The following is a 16,703-nucleotide window of genomic DNA, read 5'->3' as shown; positions in this document are numbered from 1 at the left end:
GCAAGGTAATAGTCTCAGGATGATGTTTATTAAAGAACAATTGATATTTAAGCTCTCCTGCCCTATTCTTAATAATAAAATCATGTGCCACCATACTTTTATAATCTAAATATAAACACGAGGCAACACTTTTTCTTCCTTCTCAGCATGCCTAATAGGTATGTTAAAATGTGCAGCTAGGCGTGTAGCATAGATGCCTCCAAAGATGGGACCCTTAGTACGGTTCATACTTAACCGTCTAGCAATAATGCCGCCCATACTAAAAGTGTTATCACTGTATAAACCTTGGAGCAAAATAATAATATCAGGGATACTAAGGTTTCCACAGTTTCCGCGACCAATTAAGCAACGACTAGCAAATAATGCAAAGTAACGTAAGACAGGAAAATGTATGCTAGTGATTCATGCATCGGAAACCTTCCTAGTTTTCCCTACAGTGATAGTATTAATAAATCCCTCCACATCATCACAATGTGGTTCTTCTGTCTTGCCCTCAAAAGGGACTAAACAAATCCGACAAAAATCATAAAGTGACATCTCCTTGTGCTCATCATATAAATGAAACTCCACCGTAGGTGGTGAGTTCCTAGAGTAAAAATGAAAGTTTTGCACAAAGGTATTTGTGATTAAGAGATACTAATCGCATTGGTCGTGGAGGAAAGCGGCGAGGCCTGCATTATGAGCCAACTCATGAAAATCTTCATAAATCCCGACTGCTCTTAAGAAATCCTCGGAAGGCCATTCACACGCCCGAACCTCCGTGGTGCGCGGCAAATTATACTTAGGCTTCAGTGCCTTTTCCTTCGAGCTTTGGCTCGATGAGCCCCTCAATAATCTCCTCATCATTTTCTGAAAAATTCTGAAATTTTTAGTAACTTCAAAATAAAAGTAAACCAAACTCAATAATATTGATAGCAACTACTCCTACAAGTGCCTAGAGCCTATATCATGCATCAAAACTACTTTTGACCATATAAATTTGACATGCAAGCTCAAGAACAGGGTCACCTAAGCAGGAAAACTTTGCAATTAATAAAGCACTAGAACAAAAACTAATTGGACCAATGGAGGAGTCACATACCAAGGAACAGTCTCCCCAAGCAGTTTTGTGAGAGGTGTTTTGAGCAAGGAGATCGAAAATGGCAGCAAAGAGGGCTGGAACTCGTGCTTGAGTTGGTTTTTCGTGTTTGTGGGAGGAAGAAAAAGAGGATGGGTGTAGGAATAAGTGGAGGAGGACCACCATGGGCCCACTAGGCAGGGGGGCGCGCCCTAGGGGGGTGGGCGCGCCCTCCACCCTTGTGGCAAGGTGGTTGGCCCCCCTGGTGTGTTCTTTGTTCCATAAATCCTCAAATATTCTATAAAAATCATATTTAATTTTCAGGGCATTTGGAGAACTTTTATTTTCGAGGTATTTTTATATTGCATGGATAATCAGATAACAGACCGGAATTATTTATGTTTATTTTATTTAATATAAATAACAGAAAGTAAAAGTGGGGTACAGAAGGTTGTCCTTCTAGTTTCATCCATCTCATGCTCATCAAAAGGAATCCACTAACAAGGTTGATAAAGTCTTGTTAACAAACTCATTCCGATTAACATGAAACCGGAGAAATTTCGAATAACACTAGGTTACCTCAACGTTTCCGATAGAATTGATACTATGAACTTGAGGTTGTTTCCTCGGAAAGTGTATCGTATGCTCATTACCGTTAACATGAAAAGTGACATTGCCTTTGTTGCAATCAATAACAGCCCCTGCAATATTAAGAAAAGGTCTTCCAAGAATAATAGACATACTATCGTCCTCGGGAATATCAAGAATAACGAAGTCCGTTAAAATAGTAACGTTTGCAACCACAACAGGCACATCCTCACAAATATCGACAGGTATAGCAGTTGATTTATCAGCCATTTGCAAAGATATTTCAGTAGGTGTCAACTTATTCAAGTCAAGTCTACGATATAAAGAGAGAGGCATAACACTGGCTCCAAGATCACATAAAGCAGTTTTAACACAGTTTCTTTTAATGGAGCATGGTATAGTAGGTACTCCTAGATCTCCAAGTTTCTTTGGTATTCCACCCTTAAAAGTATAATTAGCAAGCATGGTGGAAATTTCAGCTTCTGGTATCTTTCTTTTATTTGTAACAATATCTTTCATGTACTTAGCATAAGGATTCATTTTGAGCATATCAGTTAATTGCATACGCAAAAATATAGGTCTAATCATTTCAGCAAAGCACTCAAAATCCTCATCATCCTTTTTCTTGGATGGTTTGGGAGGAAAATGCATGGGTTTCTGAACCCAAGGCTCTCTTTCTTTACCATGTTTCCTAGCAACAAAGTCTTTCTTATCATAACGTTGATTCTTTGATTGTGGGTTATCAAGATCAACAACAGGTTCAATTTCTACATCATTATCATTACTAGGTTGATCATCATTATGAACACCATCATTAACATTTTCATTAGGTTCATGTTTATTGCCAGATTGTGTTTCAGCATCAGACATAGAGATATCATTTGGATTATCAGGTGGTTCAGCAATAGGTTCACTAGAAGTTTGCACAGTTCTATCATTTTTCTTTTTCTTCCTTTTAGAAGAACTAGGTGCATCAATATTATTTCTCTGAGAATCTTTCTCAATTCTTTTAGGGTGGCCTTCAGGATACAAAGGTTCCTGAGTCATTCTACCAGTTCTAGTAGCCACTTTAACAGCATAATCATTTTTCTTACTATTCATCTCATTGAGCAATTCTTTTTGAGCTTTAAGTACTTGTTCTACTTGAGTGGTAACCATAGAAGCATGTTTGCTAACAAGTTTAAGTTCACCTCTAATATTAGCCATATAGTCACCCAAGTATTTAATCATATCAGCATCTTGTTTTAATTGTCTACCAAAATAAGCATTGAAGTCTTCTTGCTTAAACATAAAATTATCAAACTCATCCAAGCATTGACTAGCAATTTTAGCAGGAGGGATTTCAGTTTTATCATATCTATAGAGAGAATTTACCTTTACTACCTGTGTCGGGTTATTGGGGTCTGGAGGTTCTTCAATAAATAAAGGATTAAGATCATATGTTTCTTCAATAGGCGGTAAATTAAGACCATGTATTTCTTCAATAGGAGGTAAATTCTTAACATCTTCAGCTTCAATACCTTTTTCTTTCATAGATTTCTTTGCCTCTTGCATATCTTCGGGACTAAGAAATAGAACACCTCTCTTCTTCGGAGTTGGTTTAGGAATAGGATCATTAATTGGAGCTGGCTCAGGAGGTGCCCAATTATTTTCATTTGTCAACATATTATTCAATAAGATTTCAGCTTCATCCGGTGTTCTTTCCCTGAAAAGAGAACCAACACAACTATCCAGGTAATCTCTGGAAGCATCGGTTAGTCCATTATAAAAGATATCAAGTATTTCATTTTTCTTAAGAGGATGATCAGGCACAGCATTAAGTAACTTGAGAAGCCTCCCCCAAGCTTGTGGGAGACTCTCTTCTTTAATTTCAACAAAGTTGTATATTTCCTTTAAAGCAGCTTGTTTCTTATGAGTAGGGAAATATTTAGCAGAGAAGTAGTAAATCATATCCTGGGGACTACGCACACAACCAGGATCAAGAGAATTAAACCATATTTTAGCATCACCCTTTAATGAGAACGGAAATATTTTGAGGATATAAAAGTAGCGAGATCTCTCATCATTAGTGAACAGGGTAGCTATATCATTTAATTTAGTAAGATGTGCCACAACAGTTTCAGATTCATAGCCATGAAAAGGATCAAATTCAACCGAAGTAATTATATCAGGATCAACAGAGAATTCATAATCCTTATTAGTAACACAGATAGGTGAAGTAGCAAAAACAGGATCAGGTCTCATCCTAGCATTTAGAGATTGCTTATTCCATTTAGCTAATAACCTTTTGAGTTCATATGTATCTTTGCAAGCTAAAATAGCTAAAGAAGCTTCTTGATCAAATAAATAACCCTCAGGAATAACAAGTGATTCTTCATCATCACTTTCATCCTCATAATCAGATTCAATATTTTCAATCTCTCTAGCCCTAGCAAGTCGTTCCTCGAGAAAATCACTAAGTGGCATAGTAGTATCAGGCATAGAGGTAGTTTCATCATAAGTATCATGTATAGCAGAAGTAGCATCATCAATAACATGTGACATATCAGAATGAATAGCAGAAACAGGTTTAGGTGTCGCAAGCTTACTCATAACAGAAGGTGAATCAAGTGCAGAGCTAGATGGCAGTTCCTTACCTCCCCTCGTAGTTGAGGGATAAATTGTTGTCTTAGCGTCTTTCAAATTCTTCATAGTGTCCAGCAGATATAAATCCCAAGTGACTCAAAGAATAGAGCTATGCTCCCCGGCGACGGCGCCAGAAATTAGTCTTGATAACCCACAAGTATAGGGGATCGCAACAGCTTTCGAGGGTAGAGTATTCAACCCAAATTTATTGATTCGACACAAGGGGAGCCAAAGAATATTCTCAAGTATTAGCAGCTGAGTTCTCAATTCAACCACACCTGGAAACTAAGTATCTGCAGCAAAGTGTTTAGTAGCAAAGTAATATGATAGTGATAGTAATGGTAACAAAGAGTAATGAAAGCAAATTAATGTTTTTGGTATTTTGTAGTGATTGTAACAATAGCAACGGGAAAGTAAATAAGCGTAAACCAGTATATGGAAAGCTCGTAGGCATCGGATCAATGATGGATAATTATGTCAGATGCGGTTCATCATGTAACAGTCATAACATCGGGTGACACAGAACTAGCTCCAATTCGTCAATGTAATGTAGGCATGTATTCCGAATATAGTCATACATGCTTATGGAAAAGAACTTGCATGACATCTTTTGTCCTACCCTCCCATGGCAGCGGGGTCCTAATAGAAACTAAGGGATATTAAGGCCCCCTTTTAATAGAGAACCGGAACAAAGCATTAGCACATAGTGAATACATGAACTCCTCAAACTACGGTCATCACCAGTAAGTATCCCGATTATTGTCACTTCGGGGTTAACGGATCATAACACATAATAGGTGACTATAGACTTGCAAGATAGGACCAAGAACTCTCATATATTGATGAAAACATAATAGGTTCAGATCTGAAATCATGGCACTCGGGCCCTAGTGACAAGCATTAAGCATAGCAAAGTCATAACAACATCAATCTCAGAACATAGTGGATACTAGGGATCAAACCCTAACAAAACTAACTCGATTACATGATAAAACTTATCCAACCCATCACCATCCAGCAAGCCTACATGGAATTACTCACGCACGGCGGTGAGCATCATGAAATTGGTGATGGAGGATGGTTGATGATGACGACGGCGACGAATCCCCCTCTCCGGAGCCCCGAACGGACTCCAGATCAGCCCTCCCGAGAGGTTTTAGGGCTTGGCAGCGGCTCCGTATCGTAAAACGCAATGAAATCTTCTCTCCTATTTTTTCTCTCTGAAAGCAGTTATATAGAGTTGGAGTTGGAGTCGGGAGGTCTCCAGGGGGCCCACGAGGTATAGGGCGCGCCCCCACCCTCGTGGCAAGGGTGTGGGCCCCCTGGTCTTCATCTTTGGCGAGGATTTTTTATTATTTATTGTAAGATATTCCGTGGAGTTTCAGGTCATTCCGAGAATTTTTGTTTTCTGCACATAAAACAACATCATGGCAATTCTACTGAAAACAGCGTTAGTCTGGGTTAGTTCCATTCAAATCATACAAGTTAGAGTCCAAAACAAGGGAAAAAGTGTTTGGAAAAGTAGATACGAAGGAGACATATCAGGTGTCATGCGACATATGCCAAAGGATGGCTTATCTTGAGGGGGCTAATAAGACGTCGCCGGTGCCAGGAAACGGGATGAGGCGAAGACATGCACGCCGGCGGATCTTACCCAGGTTCGGGGCTCTCCTAGGAGATAACACCCCTAGTCCTGCTCTGTGGGGTCTCCGCATGATCACTTACTCAATAAGAGTGGCTACAAGATTGCTCCTTGAGCTATTTCTCTGGAGGAGGAAGAAGAACAAGGCTAGCCCTAGCTCCCTCTCTATGTGTATGTGTTTCTCTAAGAATCTGAACCCTTTGCATGGATGTCCTGGGGGGTTTATATAGGCATACCCCCAGGGGTACAATGGTAAACTAGTCGGGTGTAGGTCTAGGCCGTCAGTGTCTCTTGTGGCCGGCTTCTTCGCTGGGGCGGGCCCCGCCGGCTGTCTTGTACTGGGTTGACAGGCCGCGCCCGCCGCTTGCGGGCCCTGCTGGCGGCTCATCACTATAGTCGTGCTTCTAATGACGCTTGCTTTGTTGGGGAAGGTGTGGCTACAGTCCCGCCGCGTGGCGGTCGTTTACTGTAGCCATTCCCTCTCCCGGGTGACGGTGCACAAACTCTTAAGAAAGGGAGGGCCGCCTGCTGGAAGCCGGCCTCTCCCCTAGCTGACTGGCTGAGCTTGCCGCCTTCTGGCTTTCCACAAGCTGGTAGGACCCGACGCCTGCGGGCCGTACCGACAGCCCATCATGGGAGCTGGGCCCCTTCTGTCTTGGGTGATGTCATGGGCGGAGGGGCTACAATGCCACACCGTGCGGGAGATCACCAGCCGGTACGGCGCACTGTAGCCACGACCCACCCTGGATTCGAGGGTGGCAAGATTCTCTGTAGCCACGCCTCATCTCATCGCATTCATGGTGGCTCGGACTTTGAGGGCGTTTTGGGCCGCCTGCTAGGAGCCGACCCCTCTCACAGCCGGCCGCTTGGACCAGCCGGCCACAAGAAGGCGGCGATCAATCTTTGAGGCTTGAGGGGCGCAGTCGGCCCTGATGTCTTGAAATGCCACGTGGGGTATATGAGGCTACCCATGGCCAATAACTCTGACAGATACGTTGGAGACGTATCATCTATCTATATACTTGTTGTATTTGTTCACCTTGCTTAGCACTGGAATCACCATTGCAATTGTTAGGCTCACTTTCATATTTCACAATATTGCCTAAAATTGCTAAGTAACAATTAAAATTTGTAATTGTACCTATTCACCCCCACTAGGTCCATCTCGATCCTTTCAGATGGCACAAGCTTCATCAAGTGCAGAGAGATCCACCGTGGACCATGGAAATTTATTAGAAGTTTTTACAGCCCAAAGCCATTTGCATCACATTGCATCATTGAGGGTTTCGGATTATGGAGAACAAGACCACCATACTGTACCAGAGTGCAGACATTCAACTATTAAACGATGCATTGGCCACCTCGCACACAATCTGAACCAACCCAAAAAAAATCAACGTTGGATCTTGTCTGCCACCTTGAACATCCGAGGGGAAGATCCAAAGCCAGTATGTAATAAATTCCCATGGCAATGACCATGTTGAGAACAACCAGGCCACTCGTTGAGATGAAATAGAGTCTTCTATGAGGGCAGGTGCCTGACAAAATTTTCAACAAGAGGATGAAGATCCGCCTTCTACAAACGAGAGTGAGAAAGGAGGAGGCCAAGACAGGTTATCAAGAACGTAGCAAATTGGCAAGGGAGGTCTGAAGCTAGATCATGCAGGTTAATGTTCTGACATTGAATTGGAACAATAGCACTCTTTCCTAGATTGACACACAAGCCAGAGGCACCACCAAAGAGCTCTAGAATGGTGTGTGTGCCGACGAGATCATGGCTGGAGGGGCAGAGGAATAGTGACACATTATTAGCAAAGAGAGAGGTGTAATGCTTGATAGCTCAGGGCGAGCTGGGCTATAGAATCAACTCTCGGCCGATCTGAAAAAAGAGGGTGTCAAGAACGTTAAGAACGAGGAGGAAAAGAAGGGGTAGAAGTGATATCCTTGGCGAAGACCGTGAGCATGATCGATGTAGTCTGAGGGGATCCCGTTAATGAGGACTCGTGTGTGCTATGTGTGGAGGAGAACCACAATCAAGTTTGTCCATCGGTAGACAAATATGTAGTCCGAGGGGCTCCCATTAATGGGGACTTTCCAAGAGGAAAGGCCAAGAAACAAAGCTCATTTTACTATTTCCAGTAATTCCTTACCTTGGATGCACTTCCTCTTCCACTCGTGGACCTCGCTGAGCTCGAATTGCCCTGCTTGGTTGAGGAGGTTTGGAACAAATTCAAGTGCCTTTCCTATGATCGCGCTCTAGGGTCGTACGGATTCACTGCCTTTTTCTATCCGGCTTGTTGGGAAATCATCAAGGATGATGTGACTGTGGAGGTCGACCAGACGTTCCCCCATCCCCTCAACCGACATTACATTGTGTGGTTTGGAACCCAATCAAGAGTTCCTAATGCTCCTCTCGAAGAAAGATGTCACGCCCAATTTGTGTGACTTTCGCCCCAAAATTGAATGCCTTGGTATATCGAGTTTGAGGAAGAGAAGAGGGATCTTTTATGGTGTAGCAAACTAACCGATTACTAGACCAAGAATAAGTTGTCTTGGATGGATCTACCATTGATGAAGGCACTATGGTTGATCTAGACTAGCTCAGGAAGATGAGATGTAAGGCTATTGGCAAGGAGCTTCGGAAAGTTGTGGATTAGATGTATGGGGTGGAAGTAACACAAATTGAGTGTGACATCTTTCTTCGGGAGGAGCACTAGGAACGCATGATTGAGGAGATGGAGTAAACTGACATCAAGGCAGAACACCTGGTCGACCGCCGGAATCACATCATCCTTGATGATTTCCCATCAGACCGGATAGAAAAGGACAGTGAATACGTAGGTCCATGGAACGCGCTCAGAGGGAAGGCACTCGGTTGTGTTCCAAACCTCCTCAACTGAGAATGGTGATTCAAGCTCAGCAAGGTCCATCAATGGAAGAAGTGCATTCAACATAAGGAATGATTGGAAATAGTAAAATGAGCTAAAAGCCCAATAATTGCAAGATATTGCGCTTGTGTCAGGACTCCACTGCCCTTGGGGACTACAGCTCAACATCCTCGCACGAGAAATGGAGAAGATCTCGCCCATGTTTGAACAAGGACTCGTGGAGCGTTGTTTGAATGTCGACCCCTCAATCAACGAGGGGTCGTTGTCTAAAACAGACTTCACTCATCCATTTATTGATCGATCAACCACCCCTCGTTTGTCACCCACCTGAACCTATACCTGGACTTGTGTGGAGTGTCGTTTGAATATTGACCAGGGTTAAGTGCTCGTGTGGGAGACGACAATTTCACACCAAATTTCTCCATTGTATAATCATCTCCTTGCACTTTCTGTGACAGCGGTGACGATGCCATCATCGTTTGGCTGGATCAGCCACAACCACCTGCGGGGTGCACATGTCATCATTCGGTGCGCACACCACATGCAGGACAAGTGCCTTCACCACCCGCGGCCGATTTTGGTGTTTTGACCCTTTGGGGAAAGTTAAGCAAGATCTAACCCCGGTCTAAGAAAATCGTGATCTAACCATTTTTCCTACCGCCATAGTGCATGGCAATAGGGTATAACTGCCTACCGCCACAGGCCTTGACGCTATAACTTAACTGCATCATCACACCTGTTGAACGTGAAAACTACCCTACCGCTAGGACCTGTGATGGTAGATTGTGCAACCCTATCGCCAAAGAGCTTGGCGGTAGGCAGTGCAACATGATAGCATGCATCGATTTTGGGCTTTGTTATTTGTAACTGATGGTTAGTTGTTTGTAACTGATGGTTAGTGGTAGTACACAACTCTTGTCCCCATGCAGTGCTCTCTCCTGCCTGCATGCATATGCATGACCAATCATGTCACGGGAGGAGTCAGAGACAGAGAGGACAACGTGCAGTAGCTAGCTTAGAGCATCTACAGCTGGATATGTCAAATATGACCCCTCAAACGCCCGCGGATGTGCCCGGGCGCGTTCGCAGGTAGTGACCGGGCACTCCTTAAATTAACACAACTGCATCCAGACATCTCATACTAAATTCTCAAATCCATACAAAAGCATGCAACCATAAAACCTACATACTATGTAGATGATCTAGCTACTCCTCGTCGGAGATGTCGACAATCTCCGTGCCTGATTCCGGCAGCGTGGGTGATAGCTGCAGCTCCGGCTCCGCCGCCAGCTCCGCTCCGGCCTCCTCCGGCACCTCTGGCTGCTCCGCTCCGGCCTCCTCCTCCTCTATCTTCGCGTCAAGTTCGGCGAAGAGCACGTCGAACGCCGCCTGCTCCTACTGGAGGAACCACCGGTTGGCCTCCACATAGGCCTCATCCCGAATGGACTCCAGGATGGCCTGCTGCTCCGCCATCTCCGCGGCTTGGGAGACAACGAACTCCGCCTCCGCCATGTTGAACCCCCAAGCAGGCTGCTCTGCCTCCTTCGGCTCCAGCGAGTCCGGAGGCAACCCGGCAGCGATGCGGGCGGCGCGCATTGCCTGGATCTCCTCCGAGAATCTGCCTCCGACGCTCCAGCGTCAGCATAGCGTACGTCGTGATCTTGTGCCAGACCTTCGCAATGCCGGATAGCGTGGGAGAGCAGGGAGAGGAGGCGGACGGGCTCGGGTGGCGGCGCAGAACGGGACGAGATGGATGGGTTAGGGTTGGGGGATGCTGGCCGGCTTAAATAGCCGGATTTGGCGTTGTGCGGCGAGTCGTTGTGGTGCCATGAGGCGTTCACACCGTGGTGACGGAGGAGGCATCCGTCGGACCGTCGGGTTTCCGGGTGATTCCGCGTGGGACCCCATCGCCAGTCCTACGTGGCGGGCGCGCCCGGGCGCCCCCATATCCACTTCATATTTGGGCTGTATGTGAGGGGTGCCAGTGAGCCCGGGCATTTGATGCCCGTTTGAGGCACCCCTCTGGGTCAGATTTTCGTGACCGGCCAGCTATGGACGGGCTGCACGGGCGTTTGAGGCCGATTTGGGGCGCCGGCTGTAGATGCTCTTAGCATTTTGTTTTTGTTTTTGTTGTTGTTGGCCTGCAACATCCATGCATGCACCAATTAATCCATTAGTGTCTTTTTCACATCAAATGATCGTGACGGTGCCGGTGAGTCCTACTGCCAAAGACCCTGGCAGTAGGTTGTGCTACCCTATTATTGAGACCGGTGACTGTAGAAAATTGGTCAGATACTGAAATTTTTATGAACCAAGGTAAGATTTGGCCGAATTTTTCAAAAAGGGTCAAAGCACCAAAATCGTCCACCACCCGCTGCACATGATGGCCGCATCGTGCACGGAATGCCCGCGGCACCTTTCGCGGCGCTCATTGCAATGAGCGTTTTTGCTTTACAGCGAGCGAGCGGAACAGCAAGCGAGCGGCGGCATGTCTGTGACCAGGCGCTCTCGTCTCCCGTGACCCAGCCAGGTCAGGCCATTCCATCCGCCCGCCCATTCAAAGGAGCCACGCGCGTCGGCTGGGTCGACCAACCGGAGCAGATTCGTTCATGCCAACATAAGTAAACACTAGTAAAATTTTCACCAAATACATCAATAGTTATGTACACCGAGAACAGATTTTCAATGTTTTGCTAAGTGTTCCTCGCATCCCCGACATCTAAAACTGCGAAACCACAAAATCGATGATCGGATAGGCCGGCCCACGGGGCAACCTGCCTGAGAGAAGCCACGAGATTATGGCTCCCTTCTTTTACAGCATCGTTCACTACTTCAGCGCCTTGCCCCATTCAGTACAGCGGGACTGCAGCAGCAGAGATAGGAGTAGCTTCTTTTTTTTCCGACTGTCAGATTGCCCTGTAGATGTGAAAGACAAGCACCCGACGAAAAGCAGTCGGTCATGTACCGTTGGGAACGGCATCAGAGAGCGTGTGGTTCATGTCTTCGCCATGCTTTCCGTTCATCGGCATCCATTGTCGCTGCAATGGCCAGGAAAACATAGATTAGGAAAACAGCGAAAAACAGCTAGATGTCATTGTCTACAGCTACAAACGGAGTTTCAACACACGATGATCTGTTAACTCCCAAGAAAAAAGAAAGGGTGTTATGATATGTTGTATTTTAACTGCAAATGTAGTGAAATGTGAATGAACTATCAATGCGCACATCAAAAGCCTATGTATAATACCCGATCAGTAGAATCAACGGTGTTTCCATTCAATAACTTATGGTGTTCGTCCTTCATTTTGTTATCCTTCTCGGGCTTGTGGAGCTCTTCCTTCATCCTGTCACTTTTATCTTTTGTGCTTACTGGAAGCAAAGATAACCCACTTGTACGATCCGGCATTTCTGCAGAATTGCGGCGAAGCTTGTTATATAGTGCTTCATACAGAAAACTCTATATGATTCCAAGATGCTAAGACTTAGGTACCTGGGAGGTTCTTGTCAACAAAGAATACAACCAAATTGACAGTATACCTGCGGAGAGAGGATCGGTCAAACGGAAGGCAGATGCCGATGCAATATAATCATATTATTGAAAGGGAATTTGATCCTACCAAGCAACAACAACATCCACGGTGTAGTGCTTGCGAGAAGCAATGATAAGGAGACTTTGGATGATGGCCATCAACCAGGCAAATAGCTTAATCAACCTAGAAAAACAAGATCCACCAATTATACTAGAGCATGTGATCAGTGTACGAGCTAGCAGGCCACCTATGCGAAATCAAATGCACATGTACAGGCACAAACACCTACACAGATATTTCAATACCTTTTTGATCCATATTTATGGTATGTACGGACAAAGACAAGAGTAAAGATCATGTGAGATGAAAATATCAGATCACCACAGCCAAAAAGCACTCCACGAGGAACTGCAAAGAATAGTCCGAGATCAATAAAACTTCCACTTAGAACACTCAACCCAACAAATGAAAGGCTTACAGTTGATCAGGAGCACTTCAAGAACATTTTTGGGTGGTGGAAGAGTGGCCAGTTTCGAGCCCTATAAAAGCAAAGTAAATGGATTCAGTGAGGCCTTCGTGCAAAGCTCTTGCGAGTGATAAGATAGAACATATGTATGCTTTAGCTACAATGAGATTGAGAGTTTAAGGTTACCTCACGACAGTGATAATTTGGGCCAGGAAGCTGAGTGGAATAGAATGTAATAATTCGCAAAAACTGTGAAGCCTGGAGGAGAAAAATGTCGCTGGTTGGGACATGGATATAATTATGGAAGTTATGAGTTAGGACAGCCATACTTACGACTAAAAATGCAAGCACCCTGCGCCAGAGTAGAACAGTGTAGAAACGTTTGCTATGATAAACAAAAGGGTGAAAACTCCACTGCAATACCACGAATAAATTGTCAAAACTCGCAATCCTAGTATATTATCAAGCATTATAAGAAAACTAGCATCAGAAAGAAAATTGTCCAGAAGATGCAGAGAGGAGCAAGGCAAAGGAATGACTCAGGTTAATCCACCAGAAAGAAGTATATTTGACGAACGTGAGAACATCCTAAATCTCATAAGAACATGTTGAACATAACAAATATCACCCAGAAAAGCATTGTCATAAATTTTGACATAGCAAACGCAGTAAGTGAAAGTTCTGGCAACAATTTATAGGACAGCAATCGACTAAGCCATCGTGTACACAATCTTCACAATCAATCTATATAACCATCACTTGTTCTATTTATTCTCGATTAAATTGCCTTCAAACTGTGTTGGTTGCTTGCTAAGACTAGCTGGTGGTTGTTTTTCCCCCCACATTTTTACGTCTTTGGATACATCATACCGGGTCAAATCATCATACATAATAAGTAAAGAAAAGGGATGCTAAAATCTTCTCAATCAACATACAGTGGAGCGAACAAGTCACCTACCAACAGAAATGAAAGGAAGATGCAAGTGAATACAGTCTCACTAAGATAACCTTTGTCTTGCCCGAGCTCCTAAAAACACGGAGAAATGACACCAGTGGTCCAAATAAATCAGCATCAAGTATTTCCAAATGATATGAACTGAACTATAAGCAGATGACATACCGGAAGGGCCATAAATCCCATGTCCTGGAGTATTGGACCGGGCCGATGCAAGTAATGTACTCCTCGAGCAGCCAATCCATGAATATACTGATTACAGATAAAATAGTTCCATGAATCTCAACACAATCCATTAATGACCAAAACATATATTGTCAATGAGTACAATCTTAGAAGACAGTGCAGAATAATGAACTGGTGTTAGTAATTTTCCGCTCTCTCAAACAGAGAACCTGAACAAATTATGAGAAAATAAATCTTTATTACTACTTGATCACAAAGCTAGCCAAAGGGTTCTATTTCGTGTGCAATATCTCTCACGAGATCCTGTCGTCCATGGTGCTATTCCTGTTTCTTAATAGTTTAGTTTGTGGTTTTGTTTCAATAAAGATCAGCGTATTGCTCAGAAAATCCTTGCATCGATGAACAGAGCCTTCTGAAAAAGGTCACTGATAACAGTCTCCAGATCAAAACACCCACAAGTTATGCGCATGGGCATGGTTGCGTGAAGAACAATACTAGTTTCAAGGAGGATTGATGCAGGAGAAGAAATGCCGAAATAACTGGATAATTAGGGGAGTGTGTTTTTCGAGTCAATTTATCCAATGCAATCACAGCAACAGTTAATGCTGAACATATTCTCCATGTGAATTCGCACCTAGAATGCAACCTACTCCCTCTGTCCCAAAATAAGTGACTCAACTTTGTACTAACTTTGTTACAAGCCATCAGGTCTTAATGCTGCATATACAGAACACACATCACAGAGCAAATTTCAAGGCATGCTTCCTTCTGAGGCACTCTCGGCCTGATTAAGAACACCTTTGGCACGAACTTGTGTATAATTTAGCACGATTAATTCAACCAACTACAAACTCATCATCGGAGTCAAACCAGCCCTCCAAATCCAACACACGAATTAGCAGCAATTATTAGCCTAGAAAGGAATCAACAGCAGGCTAACAAAAAGTGCAAAAGAAAAAAGGGGGGTGAACGATCCGTCTCGTCAAAGTCAACATTCAGACTCGGCGGCTCAGAGAACAGAAGCGCCGACTAACAGAGCACGCCATGGTCTGATACTTATACACACGGGAGAAAGCAATTCAGCAAAACGAACTGAGGGGTTCACCTGAAACACAATTCCGGCAAGTAGCAGGTGCCACTTCTCGAACAGAAGCTGCAGCTCCACCGAAGTCTCCGCGCACACCTTCCTCCATAGCTGCAAGAGGCCAATCGGAGAAAAAAAAAAGAGCTTAACAAACCATACCAGAATAAGACATGGGGGCCAGCCCCCACACGGCCAACGAATCGATACCTTGGTTGCCTCCCTCGCGATGTAAATCGTCATGGCCGCAGCGCTCGCTCCCCGTCGGCCGACTGCAGCTAACACCGGCTGGGTTCACAACCATGCTCCGATCCGCACATCACCGCCGGGATCTCGCGCGGGAGCTCGCCGCCTCGGGAACGCCGCGAGATCGGCGGCGCCGCCTCCGAGCGGGCGACGGCACCCGAGCAGCTAAGCTTTGGGCGCCCCCGGCGAGGGGAGGGCAGGGGCGCGAGCGAGCGAGCGTGATCTCCGGCGGCGCGACGGGTGGAGGTGGGTGGCCGCCGCTGAGGAGTCACGCGGCGACGGGGACACGGCGTCGACGGTTTGAATCGGGGGCTGGAGGGGGCCGGCTCGCGGAAACGGGGCCGGGGAAGTGGGCGTTTTGGTAAAAGTGGCGGGCTTAATAACAGCTTAAGTAACAGCTTGAGCAGCTCTCTGCTGGCCGCGTTAATTTTTAGGCACCGCCCGCTGGATTTCACGGTTTGCGCTGTTGCTCGATGTGTCCGGCTAATCGGGCGCAAGATTATAAATTCGGATTCATCTAAAGTGGTGATTTAAACGCTTTTATATCTGTTTACGAAAGGGGTATTACGAAAAAAAGTGAATTATGTTTCGAAAGAAACATCTTAAATTACAAGTGTTTGTTTTCATTTTCTGTGAGATTATGATAAAATTCACCGAAATTCAGTAGGCATTGAAATATTTACCTTTCGGTTAAAATGTCAGGTAATTTTAGTAGTGCACATGGATTTAAATATATATTTAATATACTTTCCTAATGAATTCCAATATTTGGTTGAATCCAATTGAATGTTTCAGCATTTTGGCCGAGATGCAAACCGAATTAACTTAAATTTCAATGATTTCGGTTGTTGCTGAAATATTTCTGAAATTGAAAGCGAGAGCATTACTGCTCACTACGCTCTCTCATGCAAAATAGAACGATCGTTTTTCTGTTTATCCATGTTAATTTCTCTTGGCAAATTGATGGCCACTAATGCAATGAAGCAATTGGCTTTAATATACTTATCGTATGAAAGGGTTGAAAGAGACAATTGTTAGTGTAGGTAGAAAAGCACATATTTTTGGTGGTGAATATTTGTTGAAATCGAAGTAACTTACTCGCTTTTGTAGAAATAAAAAACGACAACATCATGTTGGGTCGCGAGAGTTTGATTGTTCTGTGCGAATGAGACTCGTGAATAATCCTATCAAAAACAAGAAAACAAAAGACATCAGATACATCAAGTCAAAATCGACCAGCAATAGCCCATTGTGAAGAGGATGTGGACACCACCAACATACTCTCCCTTTTCGCAAAGTTACTTGTTGGTACATTCATTCATAAAAAAAGGATGTGACTTATAACTTGCTATTTACTGAAAATTTCTGTTACCGGATGAGCCTCAAACCATCAATCGATGGGCAGATGGTAAGTAACCATACAATCATGGAGTCTGGCC

The 16,703-nt window shown here is 44.4% G+C and overlaps 1 protein-coding gene across 2 annotated transcripts; it reads right to left on the bottom strand.

Moving 5' to 3' along the window:
- Positions 1 to 11,418: 11,418 nt before the first annotated feature.
- Positions 11,419 to 15,612, bottom strand: LOC119269595 (phosphatidylinositol:ceramide inositolphosphotransferase). Of its 2 annotated transcripts, XM_037551456.1 has the most exons (12): positions 15,229 to 15,612; positions 15,043 to 15,132; positions 13,917 to 14,003; positions 13,755 to 13,823; positions 13,130 to 13,210; positions 12,983 to 13,054; positions 12,809 to 12,869; positions 12,636 to 12,738; positions 12,418 to 12,513; positions 12,291 to 12,337; positions 12,048 to 12,208; positions 11,419 to 11,838 (listed from the first exon to the last, which is right to left on the bottom strand). In XM_037551456.1, exons 1-12 carry the CDS (start codon positions 15,259 to 15,261, stop codon positions 11,758 to 11,760), a joined length of 981 nt encoding a protein of 326 aa, XP_037407353.1. In that variant the 5' UTR covers positions 15,262 to 15,612; the 3' UTR covers positions 11,419 to 11,757. The 2 variants fall into 2 exon arrangements, with proteins under 2 accessions (XP_037407353.1, XP_037407354.1); XM_037551457.1 differs by lacking the exon at positions 13,755 to 13,823.
- Between the last annotated feature and the right edge of the window lie 1,091 nt (positions 15,613 to 16,703).

Source organism: Triticum dicoccoides, chromosome 3A, assembly GCF_002162155.2.
Source record: "Triticum dicoccoides isolate Atlit2015 ecotype Zavitan chromosome 3A, WEW_v2.0, whole genome shotgun sequence".
NCBI lineage: Eukaryota > Viridiplantae > Streptophyta > Magnoliopsida > Poales > Poaceae > Triticum > Triticum dicoccoides.
The sequence above is the reverse complement of the archived record's forward strand: the minus strand, read 5'-3'. Positions and strand labels throughout refer to the sequence as shown.